Source organism: Dermacentor andersoni, chromosome 3 (assembly GCF_023375885.2).
Source record: "Dermacentor andersoni chromosome 3, qqDerAnde1_hic_scaffold, whole genome shotgun sequence".
Lineage (NCBI taxonomy): Eukaryota > Metazoa > Arthropoda > Arachnida > Ixodida > Ixodidae > Dermacentor > Dermacentor andersoni.
In genome coordinates, this window is record NC_092816.1 from 162,677,892 (window position 1) to 162,703,400 (window position 25,509).

Here is a 25,509-nt window from a genome sequence, read left to right on the forward strand (position 1 = left end):
CCTGAAGCTCCAGGCAGTCAAAATTGAATTGGCTCTCAAACACAGTGTCTCCCATAACCCCTCTGTCACTCTGAAGCATTTGCTCAATGACTCATCAACAGGAGATGTGAAATGTGCTTACATAACACATATGTTTTGATTTTTTGATAATCAATACCCTGACAATCTCACAAGGTGTCTAGTCCACACACATGGATAAAAGTGCTATATTGCAGAACATTGGTAAGCATCCTCATGCAGTGCAATCGAATTTTAAATACGATATGTCATAGTTTCTTAGTGAATGTTGAGTTTCTTAAGACATTTCTAACTAATATTCATATCAGCTCAGCAGCCTATCTGTTGCACACATAGATCCTTCCACACAACAGTCAGTAAAGCTTGCATTTGGGCTAGTTGGAATGGCCCTATATTATGGTAGTGACAAACACACGAGGGCAAATCAGAAAGTCTTTGCTCCTATTTTTTACTAGCCAAAATAAGGTACACACAGGTAATTACAAGTATACGCACTATTTTACGTACCTTACATTATTTTTCCACATAGTCCCCGCTCCGGTTCAGACATTTGTCCCATCGCAGCACTAAATTTGGGATGCCCTTGCGGTCAGTCAGCGATGCACGCGACCTCCCCGAACGCTCATTGTCATGCAAGCCTTCACAGATTTTCGCAAACTCACAACACTACCTCACACTTCTCAAAGCGAGACCCTTTTCTTCATGCATGGGCTGCATTTCCCTGTGGATTTCGATGGGAGTTTGTCCCTTGCTCCATAGAAAGTGAAACACACTTCATTGCGCGTACGCTGTGGACGTGTGAAGCAAAGCCAGGCCAGTCTAAGAAAGGTCTACCACTGGAAATGGATACGTTGACTTCGCATTTACAGCCATAATTTGGCTAAGAAAAACTAGACGCAAAGACTTTCTGATTAACCCTCTAATTGTTGAGCATTGCATATCAATATTATATGGCAATGATATGCCATACAACAATTTCATGTGTCACACAATCTTGCACTGTTAAAATTTTGCCACACGAACTCACCCACATTCTCGTTACTGCTTAAGCATGGTCGTGTAAACGTGCACTGACAAATCATTAGCTAAAGAAGTACCGTTCAGTCTCCAGCCAAACTTATGATGTCACGGACATCACTGTGGTGTTTTTAATGAGTTTGGGAAACTGGGGCAGCATTGCATAATTATCTATCCTTCTTATTTTATCATGCCAGGTGGCCCATCGCACCATTATAACAAAACCATCCAAGACAATGATGAAAAGCAAAAAGAATAAAAAATGGAGTGTACTGTCCAAAATACCGCCTCTGCAGTTTTCAAATTGATAGGTTAAAGTGAAACTATCCTGACAATAACAGTAACTCTTAAAAACTTGAAAATCACTGCCAAAGAAGTAGAAGGAAGGTAAATTAGGTAGGACTAACTGAGGGATCAGATAAAGAGATTTTGTGCTACTATATAGACATACTTCTTTATTTCGTATTCACAATGACTGATTAAGCTGTGCCTTGTACCACTTTAGGCAAACATTTGAACTTTGTAAACATAAAACGAATGTGAGTTGTTCTCACCGAGAACCCGTGAAGCTCCAGCGTATCCTACACTAAGCAGACAATGCATAAATCATGACACAATGCTGTGTGCCATAATGTAATGGAATCAACAGACAGATCAACAGAAAGAGCAAATCTGGTTTTAAGTTCTCAACTGCTGCTACAGTAAAACTAATTAGATTCATTGTAGCAGTGAAAGAAATGGTGCCAAGCAAGAATGATATCCACCCAGCTAACAAATCCCAGCACGAAATTGCAATGTTTTGTGAACAGAATATACAGCACCTTCCTTATCATACTATGAATGTAGTACATATTCCAACCTTAAAAATGAGCTCCACACCAACCATCTAGCACACTGTTCTTTCCTGTTGACAAATATTGCAGCAGACGAGAAAAATTAGTTTCTCACCCTACATGAGAATGGATGTACTTGGAGTGGCAGCTTTGTTACATGCTTGCAATGAGAGCTTAGAATATAGTTCTTTATGTTGACTGCATGCACTGGCTGCGGTGGGTGCCTGTAACCTAATCACATGCTGTTCCCTCTAAACATGCATCATCATCATCATCATCATCATCATCATCATAATAATAATAATAATAAGCCTATTTTATGTCCATTGCAGGACAAAGGCCTCTCTCCCTGTGATATCCAATTACCTCTGTCCTGCGCCAACCGATTCCAACTAGCACCCGCAAATTTCCTAATTTCGTCGCACCATCTAGTCTTCTGCCGTCCTCTACTGCACTTCCCTCCTCTTGGTATCCATTCTGTCACCCTAATTGTCCAACGATTATCTAATCTGCACATTACATGACCTGCCCAGTGCCATTTCTTCCTCTTAATGTCTATTAGAATATCGTCTATACCTGTTTGCTCTCTGGTCCAAACCACTCTCTTTCTGTCTCTTAAAGTTATGCCTCGCATTGTTTGTTCCATCGGTCTTTACGCGGTCCTTAACTTGTTCTCAAGCTTCTTTGTCAGTCTCCAAGTGTCTGCCCCATATGTCAGCCCTGGTAAAATGCACTGATTGTATACCTTCTTTTTCAATGATAACGGTAAGCTCCCAACCAGGAGCTCAAAACGTCTGCCGTGTGCAATCTAACCCATTTTTATTCTCTGAATTTCCTTCTCATGGTCAGGGTTCCCTGTCATTAGTTGACCAAGGTAAACATACTCCTTCACAGACTCTAGAGGCTGGCTTGCGATCTAGAACTCTTGTTCCCTTGCCTGGTTATTTATCATTATCTTTGTTCTTCTGCATATTAATCTTCAACCCCACTCTTACACTCTCCCTGTTAAGGTCCTCAATCATTTGTTGTAACTCGTCTGCAGTGTTGCTGAAAAGAACAATGTCATTGGCAAACCGAAGGTTGCTGAGGTATTTGCCGTTGATCCTTACTCCTCAGCCTTCCCAGTTTATTAGCTTGAATACTTCTTCCAAGCACGCAGTGAATAGCATTGGAGAGATTGTGCCTCCTGTCTGACCCCTTTCTTTATAGGTATCTTCCTACTTTTCTTGTGTAGAATTAAGGTGGCTGTGGAATCTTTGTAGATATTTTCCAGGGTATTTATGTAAGCGGTCTGTACTCCTTGATTACGCAATACCTCTATGACTGCTGGTATCTCTACTGAATCAAGTGCTTTTCCGTAATCTATCAAAGCCATACAGAGAGGCTTAATGTACTCTGCGGATTTCTCGATAAACTGATTAATGACATGGATGTGATCCATTGTAGAGTATCCCTTCCTGAAGCCAGCCTCTTCCCTTGGTTGATTAAAGTCCACTGTTGCCCTTATTCAATTCGAGATTATTTTGGTAAATATTTTATATAATACTGGGAGTAAGCTAATGGGTCTATAATTTTTAAGTTCTTTAATGTGTCCCTTCTTGTGGATTAGTATAATGTTTGCATTCTTCCAGTTTTCTGGGACCCTTGCAGTCGATGTACACTTCATATAGAGAGCCACCAGTTTTTCTAGCATTATGTCTCCTCCATCTTTTATTAAATCGACTGTTATTCCATTCTCTCCTGCCGCTTTTCCCTGTTTTATGCCTTGCAAGGCCCTTTTGACCTCATCTCTAGTTATAGGAGTATGTGTACACTGTTCATTATTGTTTGGAATAGAATACTCCTGAGTCCTCTGGGTACTGTACAGGCCAGTATAGAAACCTTCGAGATTGCTGATGATATTACCCTGCTTATCTTTCAGTGCATACATCTTAGTTTGTCCTATGCCAAGTTTCCTTCTCACTGATTTCAGGCTGCATCCATTTTTTATGGCTTCTTCAGTCTTTCTCACATTATAATTTCGAATATAACTTATTTTCGCTTTGTTGATCAGTTTTGACAGTTCTGCAAATTCTATCTTATCTCTTGAGTTGGACACTTTCATTCTTTGTCGTTTCTTTATTAGGTCCTTTGTTACTTGGGAGAACTTGCCTACTGGTTGCCTTGGTGCCTTGCCTCCCACATCGACTGCTGCCTCTGAAGCCAGCCTCGTTACGGTTTCATTCATTACCTCTATGTCATCATCGTCATCTCGCTGTTCTAAGGCTGTATATTTGTTTGCAAGCACCAGCCTAAATTTGTCTGCTTTTACCCTTACTGCCTCTAAGCTGAACAGTGCCGGTGTGGGACGCCGGGTTAACAAACACTTTACCGAAGTGACAGCACAAACAAACTATGGTTTTACATATTGACATTGTTGTTTTCATTTATTTGTTTATTATTACCATATTGTTCGTTATGTAAACATTTTCCTTCGCGTTTGTCTATACTGTCTCCCTGTGTGTGTGCGTGTTAGTCTATCCTCTTCGTCACCTGCCACCGGTCATCTTTTCCTATTGGTCAGGTGAGTTCTGCGCTACAGACCACGATCGAGTATTCTCTCCAACTTCACTCCTTATAATTGGCAAATGAAATTATTGCGGGGTAGAAAATGTATATGCACCTAAACGAAGAAAGTAAGCTGAGGCACTAATGAAACGCAGACAATGGAGATCTTGGATGAGATCGAGTAAGTGCCAGCGAGTATGAGTGGATCTATATGACGCGTGCTTGTGTTTGTGTATCATAAATGGTTGCTAGCATGGACGCGAATGAGCACTCAAGTGTAAGTGAGCTTTAACCTTGCCGAGGTATGCCAACTGCAATACTTAAATGTTTCACGTATAGCACTGCTTCAGAATACTTTCCGAAGGTTCCTTGCAAAGAGAAACCACATCGTAAGACTAATACGACAGCGAGTGCGCATGAAACGTACAGTTCCGTACTTCGCCAATGGTCTTTCAAGGTTCTTGTGGTAGCTTTAGCATAGGAATCGGCCTTACTTTTTCGCTTTGACACAGTTTCACATTTTAACTTCAGGGATAGTTAATCTTATTATATAGATACCTACGCGCCTGCCAACGCACCCTGGGTTTCGTATTAAGCACCAGAGGTTGAATCCTCGGCACACATTTCTTGAATAAAACAACCGCGGGTTAGTTACCTGAAACCATCAGGTAATGATGTCAGGAGATCGATCGTCAAAGAACTCACCTGAAGCTTGGAAGTGTCCAGGTATGAATTGTTGAAGTACTCCTTGGCAGCAGCGGCCTGGGCCTCATCTTTGAATCCCACGAAAGCAAAACGTCGGAAGACACCTTCTTTCGTGTACTTGAGTTGCAGATCGGTCACCGTTCCTTTGGTAGAGAAGAACTCCCGAAGCCGGTCTTCTTTGATCTGCATGCGAAAGTAATTTCACGACGCGATCGATAAGTGCCACTGTAAAGAAAAAAAAAACACGTCGGGCAGAAGAGATTAAATCCAGATCGCACCTTTTTAGGAAGGTTTTTCACGACAATTCGAGACATATCGAATGTGAAGTGACAGCGCTGCTCAACCAAAACAATGCCACATGCTCAATCCACGCTCAAGAGCAGGGGGCTGACATATTGAAGGCCAGCAGAGGAACGTTAAATTTTAAAAAACTCAAAAATAAATTATGACTAACTTTAAATACATTATTAAAACAATTTATTAAAATAACTGAAGCTTTTATTGTTATTTGTTTATTGAAAAGTTAAAAGCACACGGTGTTCTTGCTGCGTTCCTAATCCTACGGTCGACGAGCCATCCGTCTGCACATCGCTTGAGTTTGTGCTGTGTTCGTGGTGTCGCCGCCGTGTAGCAAGTTTCGGAAGCGTTGAAAGCTGTCATCTCTACGACGAGGGCGGCAAGAACGCGGCGAATAAACAGCACTTCTCCGGCGATGTGCACGGCTGGCGGACGGTCCTCTGCAGGAGCTCCTAGCGCTGCGACGTGATCTCAGCTGAGCCAGGTATGTTGTGTAGCACGACGCTCAAGTTCGCTCCTGCGGCTGTTACCATGTAAATATTGACCCGTGGCGACGGCAACAGCAGCTACATCCACGGCCCGTGTTTCCCTCTGTACAGGCCGATATACATTAATTTCACTTGGACGACTGTTTACCTGGCCGAGTGTGTTTTTTGTTCCCGCCGCCGAGTGGAGCGATAAACGAAAGCGGGGCGAGCGGCAGTTTGACGTTGCCACACGCGCTTCGGGTTGCTCCTTTATCGCCGCTTTTTGCGAGATCGCAATCGACGCGGCGTTATGTTCGCCAGCAAGGAAACCTAACCCGAAGATATTGCGCCACGATTGTTTTTATCGCGTAATTTTTGCGGCCACTGATGCATGCGCGGTGCGCACCGCCTCTTTCGTGCGCGGCCGTCCGTGTCGCAGAGAATTGCGATGAATGAAGGCTCTAGTGCCCGCATTCAAAGTTGACGGTGATTTCGCATTTCCGCTCGTGCCGTGAAATGCGGGATAGAGAAGGCCGCGCGAGTCTGTGGTTTCGTATAAATACGTACGCGGATTCAATTATAATTGCTTCTCGTAGACGCACACATCGCATGAATGCCGGCCGCGTACATTTCCGACGACAGATACTTGGCGCTTTCGGTTTTGCTTAGCTTATCTGTAAACAGGATAACGTTGCGGCTCAGAGGCTACACGAAATGCGTGCGCGTCAAGCAGTTTGACGTAAACCGGTCGCTGTCGTATTCCTTGTCTCTCTTTCGTGGCGTCAAATCTTATCGCATCTCCGCGCTTTTAGATACCAGAGCCAATGGAAAACGAAAACCTAACACGAGGCAGTGCGTATTGCAATACCTCCCGTATATATGTGTGTGCAGTGCATAAGATGGCTTTTGAGTGGAACATGTAGTTATTTTTTCATAAATTTAGAAACATAAATCTGACATCAAGAGCAGCACTGCTTGCCAAGTTACATTTATCGCAGAAAATGAAAGGGCCTTCAGCACTTTTTTGTCTTTTGACGTGAGGTTTTTCAAATTTGAACAGCTTTTCCTTCTTAATTCCTACCTACTTTAAATTGTAACGACAAACTTAACATTGCCATGGCTCAGATTATCTTTGTCATGTCGTAAACACATTCTTATCAGAGTTCTCATTTTTCTTGGGGCATTTGTGTTTTGTATAGGGAGTTCAAATCGCCCACATCTTTTTTTTTTGTTTTGTTTCCCTTCATATAAACGATGATGTACTTCCATTGATGTTTTACTGGTCACCATGCAATGTCTGCCAGGCAGAATTGAAGCGTACACAGGCTTTATGTGGAGTTCTGATCAGTTGTACAAGTTGGCAGGAACAGATCAAGCACACAAGGATTCTTTAGTCCTAGGCAGCATGTTTGCTGCAGCTATCTGCAGTGTGCCTACTTGGCCCAATGTAATCTGAAACACTGCTGACTGGTACACTTGCGTTTAATATGGTCTGCAACACTGGTGCTCATGGCTAAAGAGGCTCCAAGACTGTCTTGGAGTGGCGCCAACATACGAAAAATTAAAGAAGTAAACACAGCTCTAATTGCTCGTATTTATTAAGCTGATTTTTCGTATGTCGCAGCCGCCATGCAGTTCTGGAGCCCCTTTGACCATGGGTACTGGTGTTCCAACTCATATTGAATACCACTGTACATCAGAACCGTACAAATAAAGGGGAAGAAAATAACCCCAAAGTTCACATGTAACTTTACAAACTGTGGTATTTCCTGACAAGTACCAGAGGAGCGCTTGGTGATGCAATAGCTCAGTAGATTGAAGTTTTCCTATTGACTTCAAATTTCTTATAAAGCTTTGCAACAATTTCAATGTCAGTACCCTTAATGACATCATTTTGAGCCTGCCTTTGACTGAACTTTCCAAGATACGTTACAAAGTGCTTATGAGAGTGCTGTAATGAAGACCTTGATTCATATACTTACTATCGACTGGGAACCATCATCAGCTATTACAACAAATTGTGACCCTGCTCTGGGGAACACAACAGATAAGTGCACTGCACTCTGCTGTACCTCTGTCACACGGTCAGTCATTATTGGCTCCCGTCTGCAGCTTCTGCAATGGAACTGATCGGGACTAAGAAGTTCATTCCCAGTAGCACTCAATCCCAATTAAAAGTGCCCTTTATGACTGGGATATTACTTCTGCTTTTACCTCTTCATTACATCCGTAGCAACAAAGAACCTTAGATAGCTCAGTTTCGAAGTATAGTCCACATGGGCAAACTTTCGGCTACAAATTTCGATTGCCCGCAATCAATATTCAGTCAATTTCACTACGTGATTTAGCATAGGAAAAAGTTTCAAGTGCAGTTGGGCCTTGTTTTTCTTTTTCATGTGTGCCTATGATCTTAGAAGATAAATGTGTAGTCTGCATGCCATAGATAGTCCGCACCACGTGAACTTTCAGCCTACAGACAAGCATTGTCTGCAGATTATATTTAGGAAAATATGGTAAACAGAGCTGACACACACCATGATCCCGCTCGTGAGCGCATCATTTATTGTGCAAGCTGTGGCCTACTTGAGGTGCTGCCATTGTTAGCTGCATTAAGAGAGCCCATTGAAGCGTAGTTGTGTATGACATGATGGCACCTGTACTTGTCACACGTAGTGAGAGAAATGTCATTGCTGCTGTATTCGATTACACACATTTGCTTTTAGTGGCCTGACCTCACCCGTGCCACGCATCTTGTATAAATTGCTGCAACTGTGGCCTTGTACAAGAACGCCACTTGTACAACAAAGAACGTTTTCAAACCTTCCAACATCCCAAGAGATCGGCAACGCTTTTGTAGTGAATGTGCCCCCACCGTACATTAATTCACCCTGTAGGCAGTTGCCCATCTTTTTCAGTAGATAACAGTGCCAGTTTCTGTGTTTTCTGGCCTCACTTCGTGTATGCAAGATCATTTGCACAAATGTCAGCACACCCCTTAACTCTGCCTTCCATGCTAGACCAATGGCTGTGGCATTGGGCTGGTGAACTTGAGATCATAGGTTTGATCCCGGCTGTGGGGTGGACCTGTTTTGATAGGGGGTTAAATGTGGAAATGCTCGTGTACTTGGATTCGGGTAAACGTTTAAGAACCCCAGTGGTCAAAAGCGATCCGGAGTCATTCAATCAATTTTTATTATTACATAAAAATACTGTACAGATAGAGATATACAGAAGAAGGTCCCATAGTTAAAAATAAATGGATAGTGGGTGTCTCCCCGCTACAGCGTGCCTCGTAACCCTATTGTAGTTTTAACACACAAAACCCCGGAATTCAATTTTTTTTGTTTCATCTCCCTAACTGTATCTATAGTGCTTTAAAAATGCCTAAGAAATTCTAGGAAAAGAAGAATCTTTCAGTTTTACTAAAAGGTAAACTCCATAGTTGAAGAGAAATTTTTCTTATTGGAGATTAGGCCCTTTCCAGGGCAGTCCATTTATTGTCTAAGTTAATCATGGGCCTGGCAGTTTGTAGTGCAGGGCATAGTTATACCACAATGCAGACTTCAAGCTTGAAACCAAGGACTTACTCCACCAAGTATTGCAATACGTCTTAAGGTGTAGGGAAATTCATCTGAGAAAATATTGCCATTAAAGAAACCGGTGGGCCATTAGACTTACAGAATGGGTGTCAAGAGAAGGGAAGCGCAGTTGAGGATGGCAGAAAACCAGGTGGAGTGATGGGATTAGGAAATTCGCAGGGGCAAGTTGGATTCGGTCGGCGCAGGACAGGGGTAATTGGAGATAGCAGGGAGAGGCCTTCATCCTGCAGTGGGCATAAAAGAGGCTGACGATGATGATGGAAGAAAATTTTATGGTAACAAATCCCTGGACTATGACAACTTTTCTGAACCACAAAGGCACTTTCTGAAGTTGCTGTCCGTAGAGAGCTGTTTTGTATACCACTCCAAGGTGCTAGCACATTTGTCCTACGTGTTGAATACACGTAGTGTCAGGCATTTTAGTGAAGGCACTATCCCCGCCATACGCCCAGAATGTGGTGCCTGAAAAGCGTGCTGCTGCCAAATAACTTGTTGCCACATCTATATTGGAGGTGCCATTTTGAATTTCAAAATCTAGCCTGGCCTATGTATTTTGCCGTGACTGTTTTTATTTTGCTTTTCTTTTTCTGGTCGATTCTGCTAGAATAGCGTTTCAAAGAAGCAGAACAACTCATGTCAGGCCTTACAATTTTGGCCACCAAATTGCTTCCTCTCTCTCTGCAGTTCCAGAGGAAAGACATTTCTGTGCAGTTGTGCATTTTTCTTCTTGTTCTTTTTTTCTTTCCATTTTTATGTGCCTTTACTGCAGTAGTGCAGACTCGACTGTGCCCACTTCAGTGACGTGCAGCAGAAAGAGGCTGGGTTGCCACCCACGCATAGTACGGGTTGCACTGTCCAGAGCAACAAGTAAAGGAAGCAGATTAGCATAATGTAATAAGGCAGCAGCACTTTAATCTGCTACTTTTTTTTCTCCTTTTTCGATACTGACGTTCAGTGAGGCATGAAGCTAGAGATATACGAAGCGTCTAATGAAATCTCATCTGGTTAGGTAAAAGCACGTTGAGTGGGAAATATGGATCAAAATGGAAAATATTTTTTTTTCACATTTAAAGTAGTTTACGAATCCCTTCACAATAGGGAACTTGAAATGTAAAATCAATAATTTTGACTAGGTGAATGATTCAATTTTTCTTCTCGGTAAGCTGGAGATGTATTTCAGCTCCACTACCTGAAAAAATAATGGCGCAGTAACAAAGGCTAATGGGCTGTAGTAAATGGGTGAAATGATAGGTTGTTTTAGTTAGCATAGTACAATAATATGATACAAGTGGATGCATTTTGGTGTTTTTTGTTTGTTTATAGCCTTATATTTCTTTTTTTTTATTGCATCTCGCCTTTAGTACTTCTTTCCACTCATGCTAATGCCTGAAACTATTCCACCTTCATTCAGTCTCACTTGTTAATTTTATACTATAGGCTCTCTTAAGTATAAAAAATAGAAATACTCATAGAGCATGAAAATTGTTTATGCGTGAAAAAAATTTTCATGTATATCTTATGACTTATAAGACCTCTCTGTATCAGTGCTTTGCTTTGACCATATAAAAAATTAAAGTAGACGGGAAGACCCTGCACTTGAGAAAAAAATACGTAATAGGGCCGTGGCTATGTATTGTTGAGAAGTTATGATGTGCCCTGCGTGCAGTACACAAAACTTTGACATTTAGTTGCAGAACTTTTTTTCTGCATCTGTCATACTTACGGTAGGTGCTGGCTAACTCTTCAACGCTCTATTATATAAGTTTGAGAATGCAGTCACCGAACATATTACAATGGAAAGAGCATATTTTGCCACAACGTAAATCAGAGACAGCGGTAAGCACTTCTCATTGTAGATAAAATCAAATCAAACTTGGTTTGTTTTCCATTTATGCAAAATGCAAGGGGTTGAGAGAAAAGCTGCAATGAATGGCTTGTGCATTTCTGAACCTCCTACAGCAATTCGGCGACACGACGGAGCAAGAAAACATGAAAATCATTAATAGAAGCAAAATCATAAATCATCTACACAACTGTCGCATACTTTCTTGAAACACTAAAGAATAAAAGTAGCTTAGTAAAATGAAGTTGACCTTGACATTACTGGAACATGACAATCTCAACTGTGCTCAATTTAAATCATATGACAATGTTTCAGGCATCGTTAAAACAAGTGCAAAATCGAGCCACCCAACAGAATTCGTCAATCAAGTCTTCACTGTTGCTGCCTTTTAAAATTGTGCAGCCAGGCTGGCCAAAGTGCAGGTCTTACATCATTTGGTTGAGGAAACCTGACATGCATGAAGGGGTATTTTCGATGGTACCTCCTGTCGAAGTTGCACTGTTCCATACTCCTGCATGTGCCAAAGATTGACAAATCTGACCAAAAATAAAAGCGCAGTTTTCAATTCAGAGAGTACCTTGCAGTGCTTGTGGAAGAAGTCTGGAGGTAATGCTTTGCAATGGGCCAAAAAAGACCGACTGTTTGATTGGCAAAACCTAAGGGTAGGGTTGAGGGCTAATCTGCGGAATAGTAGGGTGATTCTCAGCAGCCTGGTTAGAGAAATTGTGGTTGGTAGTCGGCTTCTGGAATCTGTGCAAGATCTCGTTTATCTAGTCTGAGTAGTTGCTGGAGGCCCTGGTCATGGAAAGGAAATCTCCAGACAAATAAAGATGGGTTGGAGTGTACGTGACAAGTGGTCTTAACTCACTACTGGCAGCTTACCTTTATACCTGGTGTGGAGGGAGCTATGCAGATGTAGCGCACATATTGGAACGTGTGTGAAGCAAAGCTTTTGCGAAATGGTGACATTAAATGTTCTAAAAATAAATGGGACGAGTACAATTGTTTTTATATTGTTATCTGGGCAATGTTGAATCTCGTACAGTGTTTGTTTATAGACATTTCGGTATGGCGATGGACTGGTTGCGCTTGCTAGTGTGAAGGTCGGTTGCCGCGAGTTACTTGTTGGTTGCCGGTCGCGGTCGGTTGGCTGACTTCTGTCAATCGCCAGTGTGAATGCACCTTTAGTATTTCTCCATCTCCTACCCCTTCCTTCTGCATGTGCCCAGGATTGGAGGGAGCACCATGTTTGCTGGCCAGGCCAAGTCTGCCTCCAAGGAGCAGTTCCTCGAGCAGGCCAAGGCAGCGCGTATTGAGCGGGCCCACGAGCGCCGGAGAGACCAGGCGGCCTCTGCCATCCAGGTAGGGCCTTCAAGGCACGCGCACACCCCTTCTTTGGGTTGCAGCTTGTCAAGTTGTCTTTGTGACCGGCTTTATCCATAAATGGGCCTTGAACCACATTTCCTTGAACTCCAAAAACGCCTTGGAACGAGTAGGGTATTTCTCAGGAACATATAGCAACGAAATAATTTTTCAAAAAGAAGGTTTGGCTGGAGGTACTTGCAGCAAAATATTTGCCTTTCCCATTTGCCCTCATTGTCCTCCATTCTAATGGAGGGGAGGAGCACTGGTGATGGTAGAGTGGGGATGATCAGCCTATGGCATTACGGTGAGTAGGCTTTTTGTGGCACCCGGCAGCAGACGCAAGGGCGTGCAGCTGTAAATGCTTGGGAAGGCTGGGTGCGCGCTCCAGCCTGACCATTCTGTGTGATCTGGACCGGCTTTTTCCTGCACGGATATGAGAGAAATTCAGATTGTGCACTTTGTAGAGCTCAACACGAAGCGCATCTAGCCAGGAGCGACCGGGAGTGTGCGCATCTCTTGTGGAGGCTTACTGCCATTTATTGCGAGACGCAGCAGGCGTAGCGTACGTGTGCTCTGGGGTTAAGTTTCGTGTAGTTCAAGGCTAATTGTGTGTTCCAGACTAATTGAAATTGGTGAGACCCGACAGCTACAACACTGATAAGTAGTGTGGCCGAAATTTCATTCCTATGTGGATGGGTACACCGCAGTGGTGGAACAGCTGTGCCAATGTGCCTCTTTCATGGCACGACGACGCATGCGCCCTGCCCTAGCGGATTAGTCGCAAAACGTTTTGGATGGGTCATGTGCTTGGCCACGCACTGGAAAGTCCCCCGAAAAAAAAAAAAAGAAGAGCACTCGGACGCACGGTGTTGCAAACACTCGTGCCGTGTACCAGATTGAAACTCTACTGGTAGCTCGACGTCGGTGCGGTACCAAAAACGTGCGTAGCGCAAGACTGCAACTCCACTTTAAAAGAGAAAGTGGCCAGGGCATCATCCGAGTTGTCCGAACTGCACCATGAGCCAGGTAGTTGACACCTTTCATGAATGGCTCGCTAATTTAACTAAAAATCTGTGCGTTACACTTGGGCGACACTTAAGTACATCACGTTGCTGACGAAGACTTTTTGCAGCGTCGGTTCTCACTTGCTGGTGGTGGCAGCGCGTTCCTGACTGCACGTACTCGTAAGGCGCGGCAACGCTGGGTCGATACGAGACCGACAAGACGCTCACTCCAATGATTGACTGACTGTTGTGCGTCATTGAAACCTTTTTAGCATACCAGGTCGACAACGACGCAACCGCATAGTAAATAGTAAATGTTTATATGGGGATTTAATAATGATTTGAGGATATTAATTTGTGCTTAAGGCACCATTGTCACATTCATGCGCAAGCACCGCATAACAATATGGTAGATTGGTTGCAGTATAAGATAAACTGGCAGAGGGTAACTTATCAAAAAGAAATCTTCTATATTTGCACAGGAGTGCAACAAAAAACGATGAAATTGTAAACTACTACTTGGTTGGATCCCACATCAGGCATTTGCTGAGAACATGCAGAATAAGTATGTTTAGCACCTTCTACACTCGCAATACAATAAAAATGAAATAAAAAGCAGTACAATTATGACTCTTCTTTTTTAACCTTTGCCTTGGCAGGCAGTCATCAGAGGCTTCTTGGTCCGGCAGCGGCTTCGGACTGAGTTTCGGCGAGAATTTGATTCCGTCCTCAGGGATGGCGATGGGGAAGAGCCCAACGTCCCTGTTGCCATATCAGGTATGAAATGAGATGTGTGCAGGTGCCCGTCACAGCTGCTTTACAGTGTCATGAAATGCCTGGCCAAGTGTATTGAACTGGAACTGAACTGGAATGAATTTTTTTCACTCCAGAATGAAAAAAGTAAATGACTAACAATTTTCGATTCACGTTGGCTAGTTTCTCTGGGGCTTCTCATCCAGCATTGACTACACTTGTGGCTCAACTATGCTACCTTAATTGTAAACTCACACTAGCTTGTTGGGGTTTTATAGAAGGGGCAATATCGTTATTGCAGTTTTTATTCTGGGGAACTGGGAAGCAGGCATGTTAGGAATGCATTCGTGTTTATAGGTAATGACCGTCCGATAGTTATCAGCTGGTGGTACGCCTATACATAATCGCTGAAACTGGTAAACAATTCCTAGCTGTCCAATTGCTTTTGAACACTGGTTTGTAAACTGAAGCGGTTGCTATAGAAACTATGTATTCCTTCAGAAGTGCATTTCCTCAACATTATTTTTGCCTTGTAACTACTTGTGGCCTGAACAACAGTTATGCAGTCATAAGCCAATTCAAATCCATAATTTCTAATATCTAGGTGTGAACCAGAACTGTGAACCGTTTTCCCTGAACTGGAATGAAAACCATAAGGAAAAGAGTTCTGTTTGACAGTCAGTGCTTGGCAGCCATTAGCCCCATGAGAAACAGTGCAATGGAACAAACGAGCTGGGATCCTGCATTGCATGCGAAAGATTTACAGTAATTCAAACTCGCAATAATTCACTACGCTTAGTACTACTATAGGCTGCTACGGATAGCAGAGTTTTGGTTTCAGCATGCAGGGCTATCTATTTTAATGGAAATGGAGATCTCATGTGGTAGCACTGTGGCACTTTCAGCACTGTGTGGTTCTAATAACTGGAACATGTGAGACATTGCCTTAGAAGTTGAATACCTAATTGTCGAAACAGGATTTCTGCTGAAGTGACATTACTTCATTGCTGCTCGGTTTCAATTGCACAACTGGTAAATGTGCGACACAACCAAAGTGCACGCCCGCGTGGGCCTCATCTTCAAAGCGATCTGCGATGTTTGCAGAGTGCGTGTAGTGCCGGTAGCTTCATATGCGATGCGCATTCTACATTTTGTTTACGTTGAAGCGAGAGCTGTACTAAGGTCAATCCACTCACTGTTACTGCCGCGTTTCCTCACTCCAGCGTGTTTTAGAGAGTTTCTGTGGTCATAGAGCGAGATGTGTTCATGCTTACCAGTGCGTGTGCGATACTGGGCTTGTTAATTTAGTTAGTAAATGAATGTTTACAAGTTTATATGGGTGATAAAACTACTATGCTTACTTCATATAGCTATCTACTAATTTGCTATCGCAATCGATTGTTCGCTTTTTGGGCAAAACTGCGACATTTCTTTTTCTTTGCGCCAGTCAGCACGACGAATGCACAGATGGAGCAAGAGCCATCTCGACGCCGGGTATGTCGGACCGTGTTGGCTGCGTCCGGCTACATTGGCTGCACCAGTGATTCGAAGTATAAACATTGTTCTTCACGCCAACATAACGTAGCGTGTGTGCACGCGCGCTCATGCCGCGGCGGACTATATACGCGCCTTAACCGAGCGATTTTTTTTGCTGACTTTCATTAGTTCAAATTTTGTATAATTAGAATTTTCGTAGCATCCCCGCAAAACTCGAATTAACGAGCTTTTACTGTATAGTAAGCAGAACAAATTTGTGCAAGCTGACAGCATAGCCATAAATTTGTGTTGTGGTTGGTGGGAGTAGACTCGTACTTCAATTGCCCTCCCTCCTTTGCAGCTACGCAATTGTCACATTTTTGTTTGTTCAAAAACCTTCTCACGTCAATTTGTACCGGTGTGCAGTAATTGGTGTGCACTCCATCTGCTTATTGCGTTCACACTAGCCCACGAATGGTGTAGTGGCTCCTGCCCCTGGTCCACGACTCGGAGGCCCCCATGCTGAAATCTGGCATCCATGTATCGTCCCTTTCCATGTGCTTGCCTCCGTAAATGAAAGGAAACCTTGCTCTCTCCCTTGTCTCCCTCCTGCTGTGGATATGTGTAACATCGTATGAGCACCGACACGGTGGTATTGCACCCACGACTTCGTCGTGGGTGCAATACCTTGCTGCCACAGCCTCATTCCAATGGGGGCAGAAGGTAGACATGCTCATGCACCTAGTTGTAGGCCCATATCAAATAACCCCAGTTCACCAGAATTCGACTGGAGTCTTCCAATATGGTGTTCCTCATAGCCTGTCTGCTGCTTTGGGGTGCTATACATGGAATTTGATTTGGCATTGTATGCACAGAGAAAACCGTATTTGCTCCTTTAGGCCCTTCACTTTTCTTTTGTTTGAAATTTTTCTGGATGCGGACCTTATGGTTTCGGAATACTTGCTGAAGCCTCGAACTACACTCGGACTGCTATGCAAATAAAGGCAACCACCGGTGGTCGACTAAGAGTACATTTACAGTCGCCGACTGATTTTATGCGTTGCATATTGCAATCACTCAGTTCAGCCCTTGGGCGCGGCCGGGCAGCCACCATTGACCTTTAGTGCAACCACGTGACGTGACGTCACGACAGCCGGAGGAAAAGCTCCGTTGCATATTGCGCGCAATATACAACGCGTGCAATATGCAACGCATTCTTGGCTTAACCAAGCTAAGCCTGGCGATTTTTTGGATGCAGTCTAGTGCCATCTTGTAGCGGCATGCAGGAAATTAACTAGCACAAGAGTCCGCACATGATGTTCAGTGAAGTTTATTTTCCATATTTTCGCACTTTAAGGTTGCGTTGTGGGCTTTACATGAGGACTTTACATGAGGACCTTGTACGAGTAAATATGGTAATCTCAGTGAAAAAACGTCTCCGGTTTTAGAAAAACGGCAACATTTTGGGAGCCGTGCTGTGTGTGACATTCTTGTAGTAGTGGATGTGATCGTGTGCTGCACTGAGCAGGCCAGCCTGTTTGCCTTTGCGTGCAGGCATGCGAACTCTGTCCCAGCTGTCAAACTGTCTGCAGTAGATTTTAAAACATGTGGTGATTGACCTCCTTTGGCAGACAGAATTGATAGCACACATTGTTATATTGAGGCTAAAAATATCTTACGTTCAACAGACACCAAGTTTTGAAAAATAGTTTGTTACATTTAGCATTTGGTTACATCAAGGTTTAGCTGTACAAGTGTTTAAGAGCTGACTAGCTGATACTACAAGCAAAGCACTAATTGAATATATTAAAAAAAAAATTGCATTTACTGGTTTGATTCAGTTTTCAGAGAAGTTAATAACAGCTCTCGGAAAGTGGGTTCACCTCTTATCGTGACTGCACTACAGAGCAATCAGTTCCACTCGAATGTTTCCAACAGCAGAAGTAACTTCTAAAACCTAAGGCTACAACATGGTCAGTGCAAGGTGAAGGACAAATGTAGCGGCAGCCAATGGACATAGCCCTCAACTTTAAGTTGGCACTATTCAAGACTCGGAACGCATGCACGTCTTGGTGTGTGAATGCATATGTTCCTACTATTCTTGAAGGTGTACCACTTATGGTTTCAGGGCCCTGGTACATGGTTGGTTTCAATGGTTGGTTGGTGCAATGGGCTCTGTTGGTTTCGAAGTTTTCACTTACGTCAATTTTTTTATTCAAAATTGGCAAAAATAGAAAACTTTTAGAAAACGAAACTACCAAGTTTACAACTTTGTAAGTCAGCAGTGAAAAATGATATCACAATTCTGTGAATTGCATGTAATGGTACATTTAAAGTGGACAAAATTAATATGTTACACATGAATGCCAAAAAATTTAACAATATGAAAATACAGCTTTTGCAGACCCCTTGTCCACGATGTAACGAATTCATGTAGGCTATAAATTGACATATCGAATTTGTCCCCTTTGAATTATCTAACGGATGCCGTTTACAAAACCGTTATATCTTGAAAGAGCGTAAGTTTGGGCATGTTGGTATTCCATAACATTTACAGTTTTAGCGCACGAAAAGGGACGAGAGACAAAAGTGCGACGCGCACACAGCGCTGTGTCTGCGTTGTACTTCTGTCTGTTGTCCTTTTTCGTGTACTAAAACTGTGAAAGTTATGCGATATCTGTTCTTGATGCAGAGCTATTAATTTGTAAACTTCGTGCTTCTGTTATTTTCATACTTTCGAATTATTGAAAATCTGAAAAAATAATATCAGCCCCTAAATAGAAATTCCACTTCCAACAGTCACTAGAATTTAACTTTCTCTCCCAAATGGAACAAATTTCATTAAAATTGGTCCAGGGGTTATCTCAGAAAAACATTTTTGCGTTTTACACATATTTGAATAGGACGCATTGGATTTGGGCCCGAGCTAAAGCTTCCTCTTAAGAGTAGAACAAGATAGCATTCCAAGATCCCTGACTGCTTCGCGTGCTTCCCTGCAACTGCAGCTTATGTAACCGTAATGTTTAGCGGAAAGCACTGGCGCCGAACGCTATGCACGAAGGCGAGCTTTCTGGTAGAAACGGCACGCAGTGGATGGATGGACTGATGTTATGGGCTTCCCCTTTGGAACGGGCCAGTGGGTTGTGCCACCAAGCTCTTGCTATTATACTGCCTAATATTCTACCTAGGTTAAAAAAAAGGAAAAGGAAAAACACACACACACACACACACACATGCGCAAACTCCCACAACCAAATTTCCTGACCCCCTATTGTGAACTTTGCTTTTGTACGCCTCCGTTTTTTGTCATTTCCCTACTTTTCTTCCACCAATCTTCCTATCACCTTTTACTAATGTCTATTGTAGACCTGTTTACTTTTTTCCTGCTTTCGCTGAACCCAAGGCCATCATCATCATCATCAGCCTAGTTACGCCCACTGCAGGGCAAAGGCCTCTCCCATACTTCTCCAACTACCCCGGTCATGTACTAATTGTGGCCATGTTGTCCCTGGAAACGTCTTAATGTCATCCGCCCACCTAACTTTCTGCCGCCCCCTGCTACGCTTCCCTTCCCTTGGAATCCAGTCCGTAACTCTTAGTGACCATCGGTTATCTTCCCTCCTCATTACATGTCCGGCCCATGCCCATTTCTTGATTTCAACTAAGATGTCGTTTACCCGCGTTTGTTGCCTCACCCAATCTGCTCTTTTCTTATCCCTTAACGTTACACCCATCATTCTTCTTTCCATAGCTCGTTGCGTCGTCCTCAATTTCAGCAGAACCCTTTTCGTAAGCCTCCAGGTTTGTGCCCCATATGTGAGTACTGGTAACACACAGCTGTTGTACACTTTCCTTTTGAGGGATAGTGGCAACCTACTGTTCATGATTTGAGAATGCCTGCCAAACGCACCCCAACCCATTCTTATTCTTCTGGTTATTTCAGTCTCATGATCCGGATCCATGGTCACTACGTGCCCCAAGTAGATGTATTCCCTTACCACTTCCAGTGCCTCGCTACCTATTGTAAACTGCTGTTCTCTTCCGAGACTGTTAAACATTCATTTAGTTTTCTGCAGATTAATTTTCAGACCCACCCTTCTGCTTTGCCTCTCCAGGTCAGTGAGCATGCATTGCAATTGGTCCCCTGAGTTACTAAGCAAGGTAATATCATCAGCGAAGCGCAAGTTACTAAGGTATTCTCCATTTACTCTTATCCCCAATTTTTCCCACTCCAGGCCTCTGAATACCTCCTGTAAACATGCTGTGAATAGCATTGGAGATATCGTATCTCCCTGTCTGACGCCTTTCTTTATAGGGATTTTGTTGCTTTCTTTGTGGAGGACTACGGTGGCTGTGGAGCCGCTATAGATATCTTCCAGTATTTTTACATATGGCTCATCTACACCCTGATTCCGTAATGCCTCCATGACTGCTGAGGTTTCGACTGAATCAAACGCTTTCTCGTAATCAATGAAAGCTATATATAAGGGTTGGTTATATTCTGCACATTTCTCTATCACTTGATTGATAGTGTGAATATGGTCTATTGTTGAGTAGCCTTTACGGAATCCTGCCTGGTCCTTTGGTTGACAGAAGTCTAAGGTGTTCCTGATTCTATTCGCGATTACCTTAGTAAATACTTTGTAGGCAACGGACAGTAAGCTGATCGGTCTTTAATTTTTCAAGTCTTTGGCGTCCCCTTTCTTATGGATTAGGATTATGTTAGCGTTCTTCCAAGATTCCGGTACGCTCGAGGTTATGAGGCATTGCGTATACAGGGTGGCCAGTTTCTCTAGAACAATCTGACCACCATCCTTCAACAAATCTGCTGTTACTGGATCCTCCCCAGCTGCCTTCCCCCTTTGCATAGCTCCTAAGACTTTCTTTAGTTCTTCTGGCGTTACCTGTGGGATTTCGAATTCCTCTAGGCTATTCTCTCTTCCACTATCGTCGTGGGTGCCACTGGTACTGTATAAATCTCTATAGAACTCCTCAGCCACTTGAACTATCTCATCCATATTAGTAACGATATTGCCGGCTTTGTCTCTTAACGCACACATCTGATTCTTGCCTATTCCTAGTTTCTTCTTCACTGTTTTTAGGCTTCCTCCGTTCCTGAAAGCCTGTTCAATTCTATCCATATTATAGTTCCTGATGTCCGCTGTCTTACGCTTGTTGATTAACTTAGAAAGTTCTGCCAGTTCTATTCAAGCTGTAGGATTAGAGGCTTTCATACATTGGTGTTTCTTGATCAGATCTTTCGTCTCCTGCGATAGCTTACTGGTTTCCTGTCTAACGGCGTTACCACCGACTTCTATTGCGCACTCCTTAATGATGCCCATGAGATTGTCGTTCATTGCTTCAACACTAAGGTCCTCTTCCTGAGTTAAAGCCGAATACCTGTTCTGTAGCTTGATCTGGAATTCCTCTAGTTTCCCTCTTACCGCTAACTCATTGATTGGCTTCTTGTGTACCAGTTTCTTTCGTTCCCTCCTCAAGTCTAGGCTAATTCGAGTTCTTACCATCCTTTGGTCACTGCAGCGTACCTTGCCGAGCACGTCTACATCTAGAATGATGCCAGGGTTCGCGCAGAGTATGAAGTCGATTTCATTTCTAGTCTCACCATTCGGGCTCCTCCACGTCCACTTTCGACTAACCCGCTTGCGGAAGAAGGTATTCATTATCCGCATATTATTCTGTTCTGCAAACTCTACTAATAATTCTCCTCTGCTATTCCTAGAGCCTATGCCATATTCCCCCACTGACTTGTCTCCAGCCTGCTTCTTGCCTACCCTGGCATTGAAGTCGCCCATCAGTATAGTGTATTTTGTTTTGACTTTACCCATCGCCGATTCGACGTCTTCATAAAAGCTTTCGACTTCCTGGTCATCATGACTGCATGTAGGGGCATAGACTTCTACCACCTTAAATTTGTACCTCTTATTAAGTTTCACAACAAGACCTGCCACCCTCTCGTTAATGCTATAGAATTCCTGTATGTTACCAGCTATATCCTTATTAATCAGGAATCAGACTCCTAGTTCTCGTCTCCCCGCTAAGCCCCGGTAACACAGTACATGCCCGCTTTTTAGCACTGTATATGCTTCTTTTGTCCTCCTAACCTCACTGAGCCCTATTATATCCCATTTACTACCCTCTAATTCCTCCAATAACACTGCTAGACTCGCCTCACTAGATAGCGTTCTAACGTTAAATGTTGCCAGGTTCAGATTCCAATGGCGGCCTGTCCGGAGCCAGGTATTCTTAGCACCCTCTGCAGCGTCACAGATCTGACCGCCGCCGTGGTCAGTTGCTTCGCGGCTGCTGGGGACTGAGGGCCGGGGTTTGATTGTTGTATTCATATAGGAGGTTGTGGCCAAGTACTGCACCAGGGTGGCCAATCCTGCTCTGGTGAGAGAGTGCGTTACCGGTTCTGGTCACCGGGATCAGGCTGCACTCCAAGCCTGTTTGTGCAATTTTCTCAACACACGGTTTTTTTTTTTGTATTTTCCGGTGGAGAATTGCGCGGCACCGGGATTTGAATCACGGTCCTCTTGCACTGGAGACGGATACTCTACCGTCCCCGGAGGAGTTAAATTAAAAATTAATTTATGGGGTTTTACGTGACAAAACCACTTTCTGATTATGCACGCCGTAGTGGAGGACTCCGAAAATTTCGACCACCTGGGGTTCTTTAACGTGCACCTAATTCTAAGTACACGGGTGTTTTCGCATTTCGCCCCCATCGAAATGCGGCCGCCGTGGTCGGGGTCCGATCCCGCGACCTCGTACTCAGCAGTCTAACACCATAACCACTGAGCAACCACGGCGGGTCCCGCAGGAGTTGTACGCCTCATTTAACCTACAGTGGTGCCCTATTTGATCAGTCAAGGTGGACCAATCTGAGCTCGGTTATACCGCATGGATGGCACTCGGCTAGAGAACCTGGTATTTATGACCTGCACATGTGAGGCCATACATATTTGAAAATATATATCTTTCTTTTTTTATTATTTCAGGAGGGTTCCCGTACAGTGATAAAATAAAGGAAAAGACGTTAAAAGAAAGAAAAAAAAGAAAGAAAAAGGGGCGGAAAAAAGGAACATAACAGGTGATTTGAACTCGTGACCCTTCGATGTTGCCCGGAAAGATAGCTCAGTCGGTTGGTTCGTCAGGCCCCAGGCTACTTTCAAGCGCCACAGCTCCTGCTCCGAGCCTCACACTTACGTGGAAAGGGACTCATGTTGTCCGCGATAGTCGGTTTTTGCTGATTCCGAGTGGTTGGAAGGCATACTTTCTAGGAAAAATAGCCGCTCGAGGAGAAGAGCGAACTCGAGCGGCTTTAGAGGCTAGGAAAAATGCCTTAAAATATTTAGACTTGAGGGAAAGCTTCGTTAACAAACTATAACACGGCAATCAGCACTCGAATACGACGAGAGAAATTATTGAGACGTGGAAAAATTTCCTTGAAATAAATATGGTTTGCGAGACAAATGCTTGTATGTATTGAACCTCTTAAAAGATGAGGGGGAAATATGCGCTCACCGAGAGGGCATCGTCTGCACGGGACCACCACCAGGCACGTTACTGAGATGGGGAGCGCTCAGCGGGCCGGACACAAAGCCTCCCCTCTCCGCCGGCCAAGAGGGGAAAACGCGCTTTCCGATCGCTCAAGGTTGCGCGGACAAAGCATAACTCTAGCGTCTAGGAAAAGCTTAACCAGGTGCGATGGCGGCACGCATAGCGTGGGAAGCTAGCCGCCAGAATAACTATCCCAAGGACTGCTGCTGACGAGGGCGAAATACCTTCGTGTAATTATAATAACCCTAATAGGACTACTTTCGAAAGACAAAAAAAAAAAGGAAACGGCCCAGAGGGCTATACTATCAGAGCTATGACTGATAGTTTTCTATATATATATATGTGTGTATATATATATATATATATATATATATATATATATATATATATATATATATATATATATATATATATATATATATATATATATATATATTCATCTCATCTATGGGATCGCATGCGCGCGCTGTTGCTTCGTCTCTGCGTGTAGTAGTTAAGAGAGCCAGTTTAAGGGCGGAGAAGAAGGAAGGAAAGGAAAGCAAAAACTGCAGCGCCGTGGTTTTAAAGCGCACCCGTGGTAGAGAAACGGAATGCGATATAGGCGTGCGTAGCCATGATACGCACACGACAAACTGCCTTAAAATATTTCGACTTGAGGGAAAGCTTCGGTAACAAACGATAGCACAGCAATCAGCACTCGAATATAATTATAACCCTAATAATAATTGTAAATATTCATCTCATCTATGGGATCTAATGCGCGCGCTGTTGCTTTGTCTCTGTGTGTAGTAGTTAAGAGAGCCAGTTTAAGGGTGGAGAAGAAGGAAGGAAAGGAAAGTCTCTGAAGCAAAATTACAGCGCCGTGGTTTTAAAGCGCACCCGTGATAGAGAAACGGAAGGCGATATAAGCATGCGTGTCCATGATACGCACACGACAAACTGGCTTACAATATTTAGACTTGAGGGGAAGCTTCATTAACAAACTATAACATGGCAATCAGCACTCGAATATAATTATAACCCTAATAATAATTGTAAATATTCATCTCAGCTATAGGATCTAATGCGCGCGCTGTTGCTTTGTCTCTGCGTGTAGTAGTTAAGAGAGCCAGTTTAAGGGCGGAGAAGAAGGAAGGAGAGGAAAGCAATATTGCAGCGCCGTGGTTTTAAAGCGCAACCGTGGTAGGGAAACGGAAGGTGATATAGGCATGCGTGTCCATGATACGCACACGACAAACTGCCTTACAATATTTAGACTTGAGGGGAAGCTTCGTTAACAAACTATAACACGACAATCAGCACTCGAATATAATTATAGCCCTGATAATAATTGTAAACATTCATCTGATCTATAGGATCTAATGCGCACGCTGTTGCTTTGTCTCTGCGTGTAGTAGTTAAGAGAGCCAGTTTAAGGGCGGAGAAGTGGGAAGGAAAGGAAAGTCTCTGAAGCAAACTTGCAGCGCCGCAGTTTTAAAGCGCAACCGTGGTAGAGAAATGGAAGGCGATATAAGCGTGCGTGGCCATGATACGCGCACGACAAACTGCCTTAAAATATTTAGACTTGAGGGATAGCTTCGTAAACAAACTATAACACGGCAATCAGCACTCGAATACGACGAGAGAAATTATTGAGACGTGGAAAATTCCCTTGAAAAAAAATCTGGTTTGCGAGACAAATGCTTGTATGTATTGAACCTCTTAAAAGATGAGGGGGGAAATATGCGCTCACCGAGAGGGCATCGTCAGCACGAGACCACCACCAGGCACCTTACAGAGATGCGGAGAGCTTCGCGGCCGGAACGAAGCCTCCCCTCTCCGCCGGCCAAGAGGGGAAAACGCGCTTTCCGATCGCTCAAGGTTGCGCGGACAAAGCATAACTCTAGCGTCTAGGAAAAGCTTAACCAGGTGCGATGGCGGCACGCATAGCGTGGGAAGCTAGCCGCCAGAATAACTATCCCAAGGACTGCTGCTGACGAGGGCGAAATACCTTCGTGTTATTAT

At 43.6% G+C, this 25,509-nt stretch overlaps 2 protein-coding genes across 2 annotated transcripts in view; one reads left to right on the forward strand and one right to left on the reverse strand.

Moving 5' to 3' along the window:
* LOC126524532 (probable RNA-binding protein 19) overlaps positions 1-5,520 on the reverse strand; it is a 119,306-nt gene extending 113,786 nt beyond the window's left edge. Inside the window, exons 1-2 of the mRNA XM_050172830.3 lie at positions 5,399-5,520; positions 5,121-5,303 (exon numbers count right to left, since the gene is read on the reverse strand). Of these exons, the coding sequence (XP_050028787.2) occupies positions 5,121-5,303; positions 5,399-5,434 (219 nt within the window). The 5' untranslated portion in view covers positions 5,435-5,520. The remainder of the gene's footprint in view (positions 1-5,120; positions 5,304-5,398) is intronic.
* A 38-nt stretch (positions 5,521-5,558) lies between these two features.
* LOC126524535 (ubiquitin-protein ligase E3B) overlaps positions 5,559-25,509 on the forward strand; it is a 112,841-nt gene continuing 92,890 nt past the window's right edge. Inside the window, exons 1-3 of the mRNA XM_050172833.3 lie at positions 5,559-5,901; positions 12,556-12,688; positions 14,355-14,472. Of these exons, the coding sequence (XP_050028790.2) occupies positions 12,572-12,688; positions 14,355-14,472 (235 nt within the window). The 5' untranslated portion in view covers positions 5,559-5,901; positions 12,556-12,571. The remainder of the gene's footprint in view (positions 5,902-12,555; positions 12,689-14,354; positions 14,473-25,509) is intronic.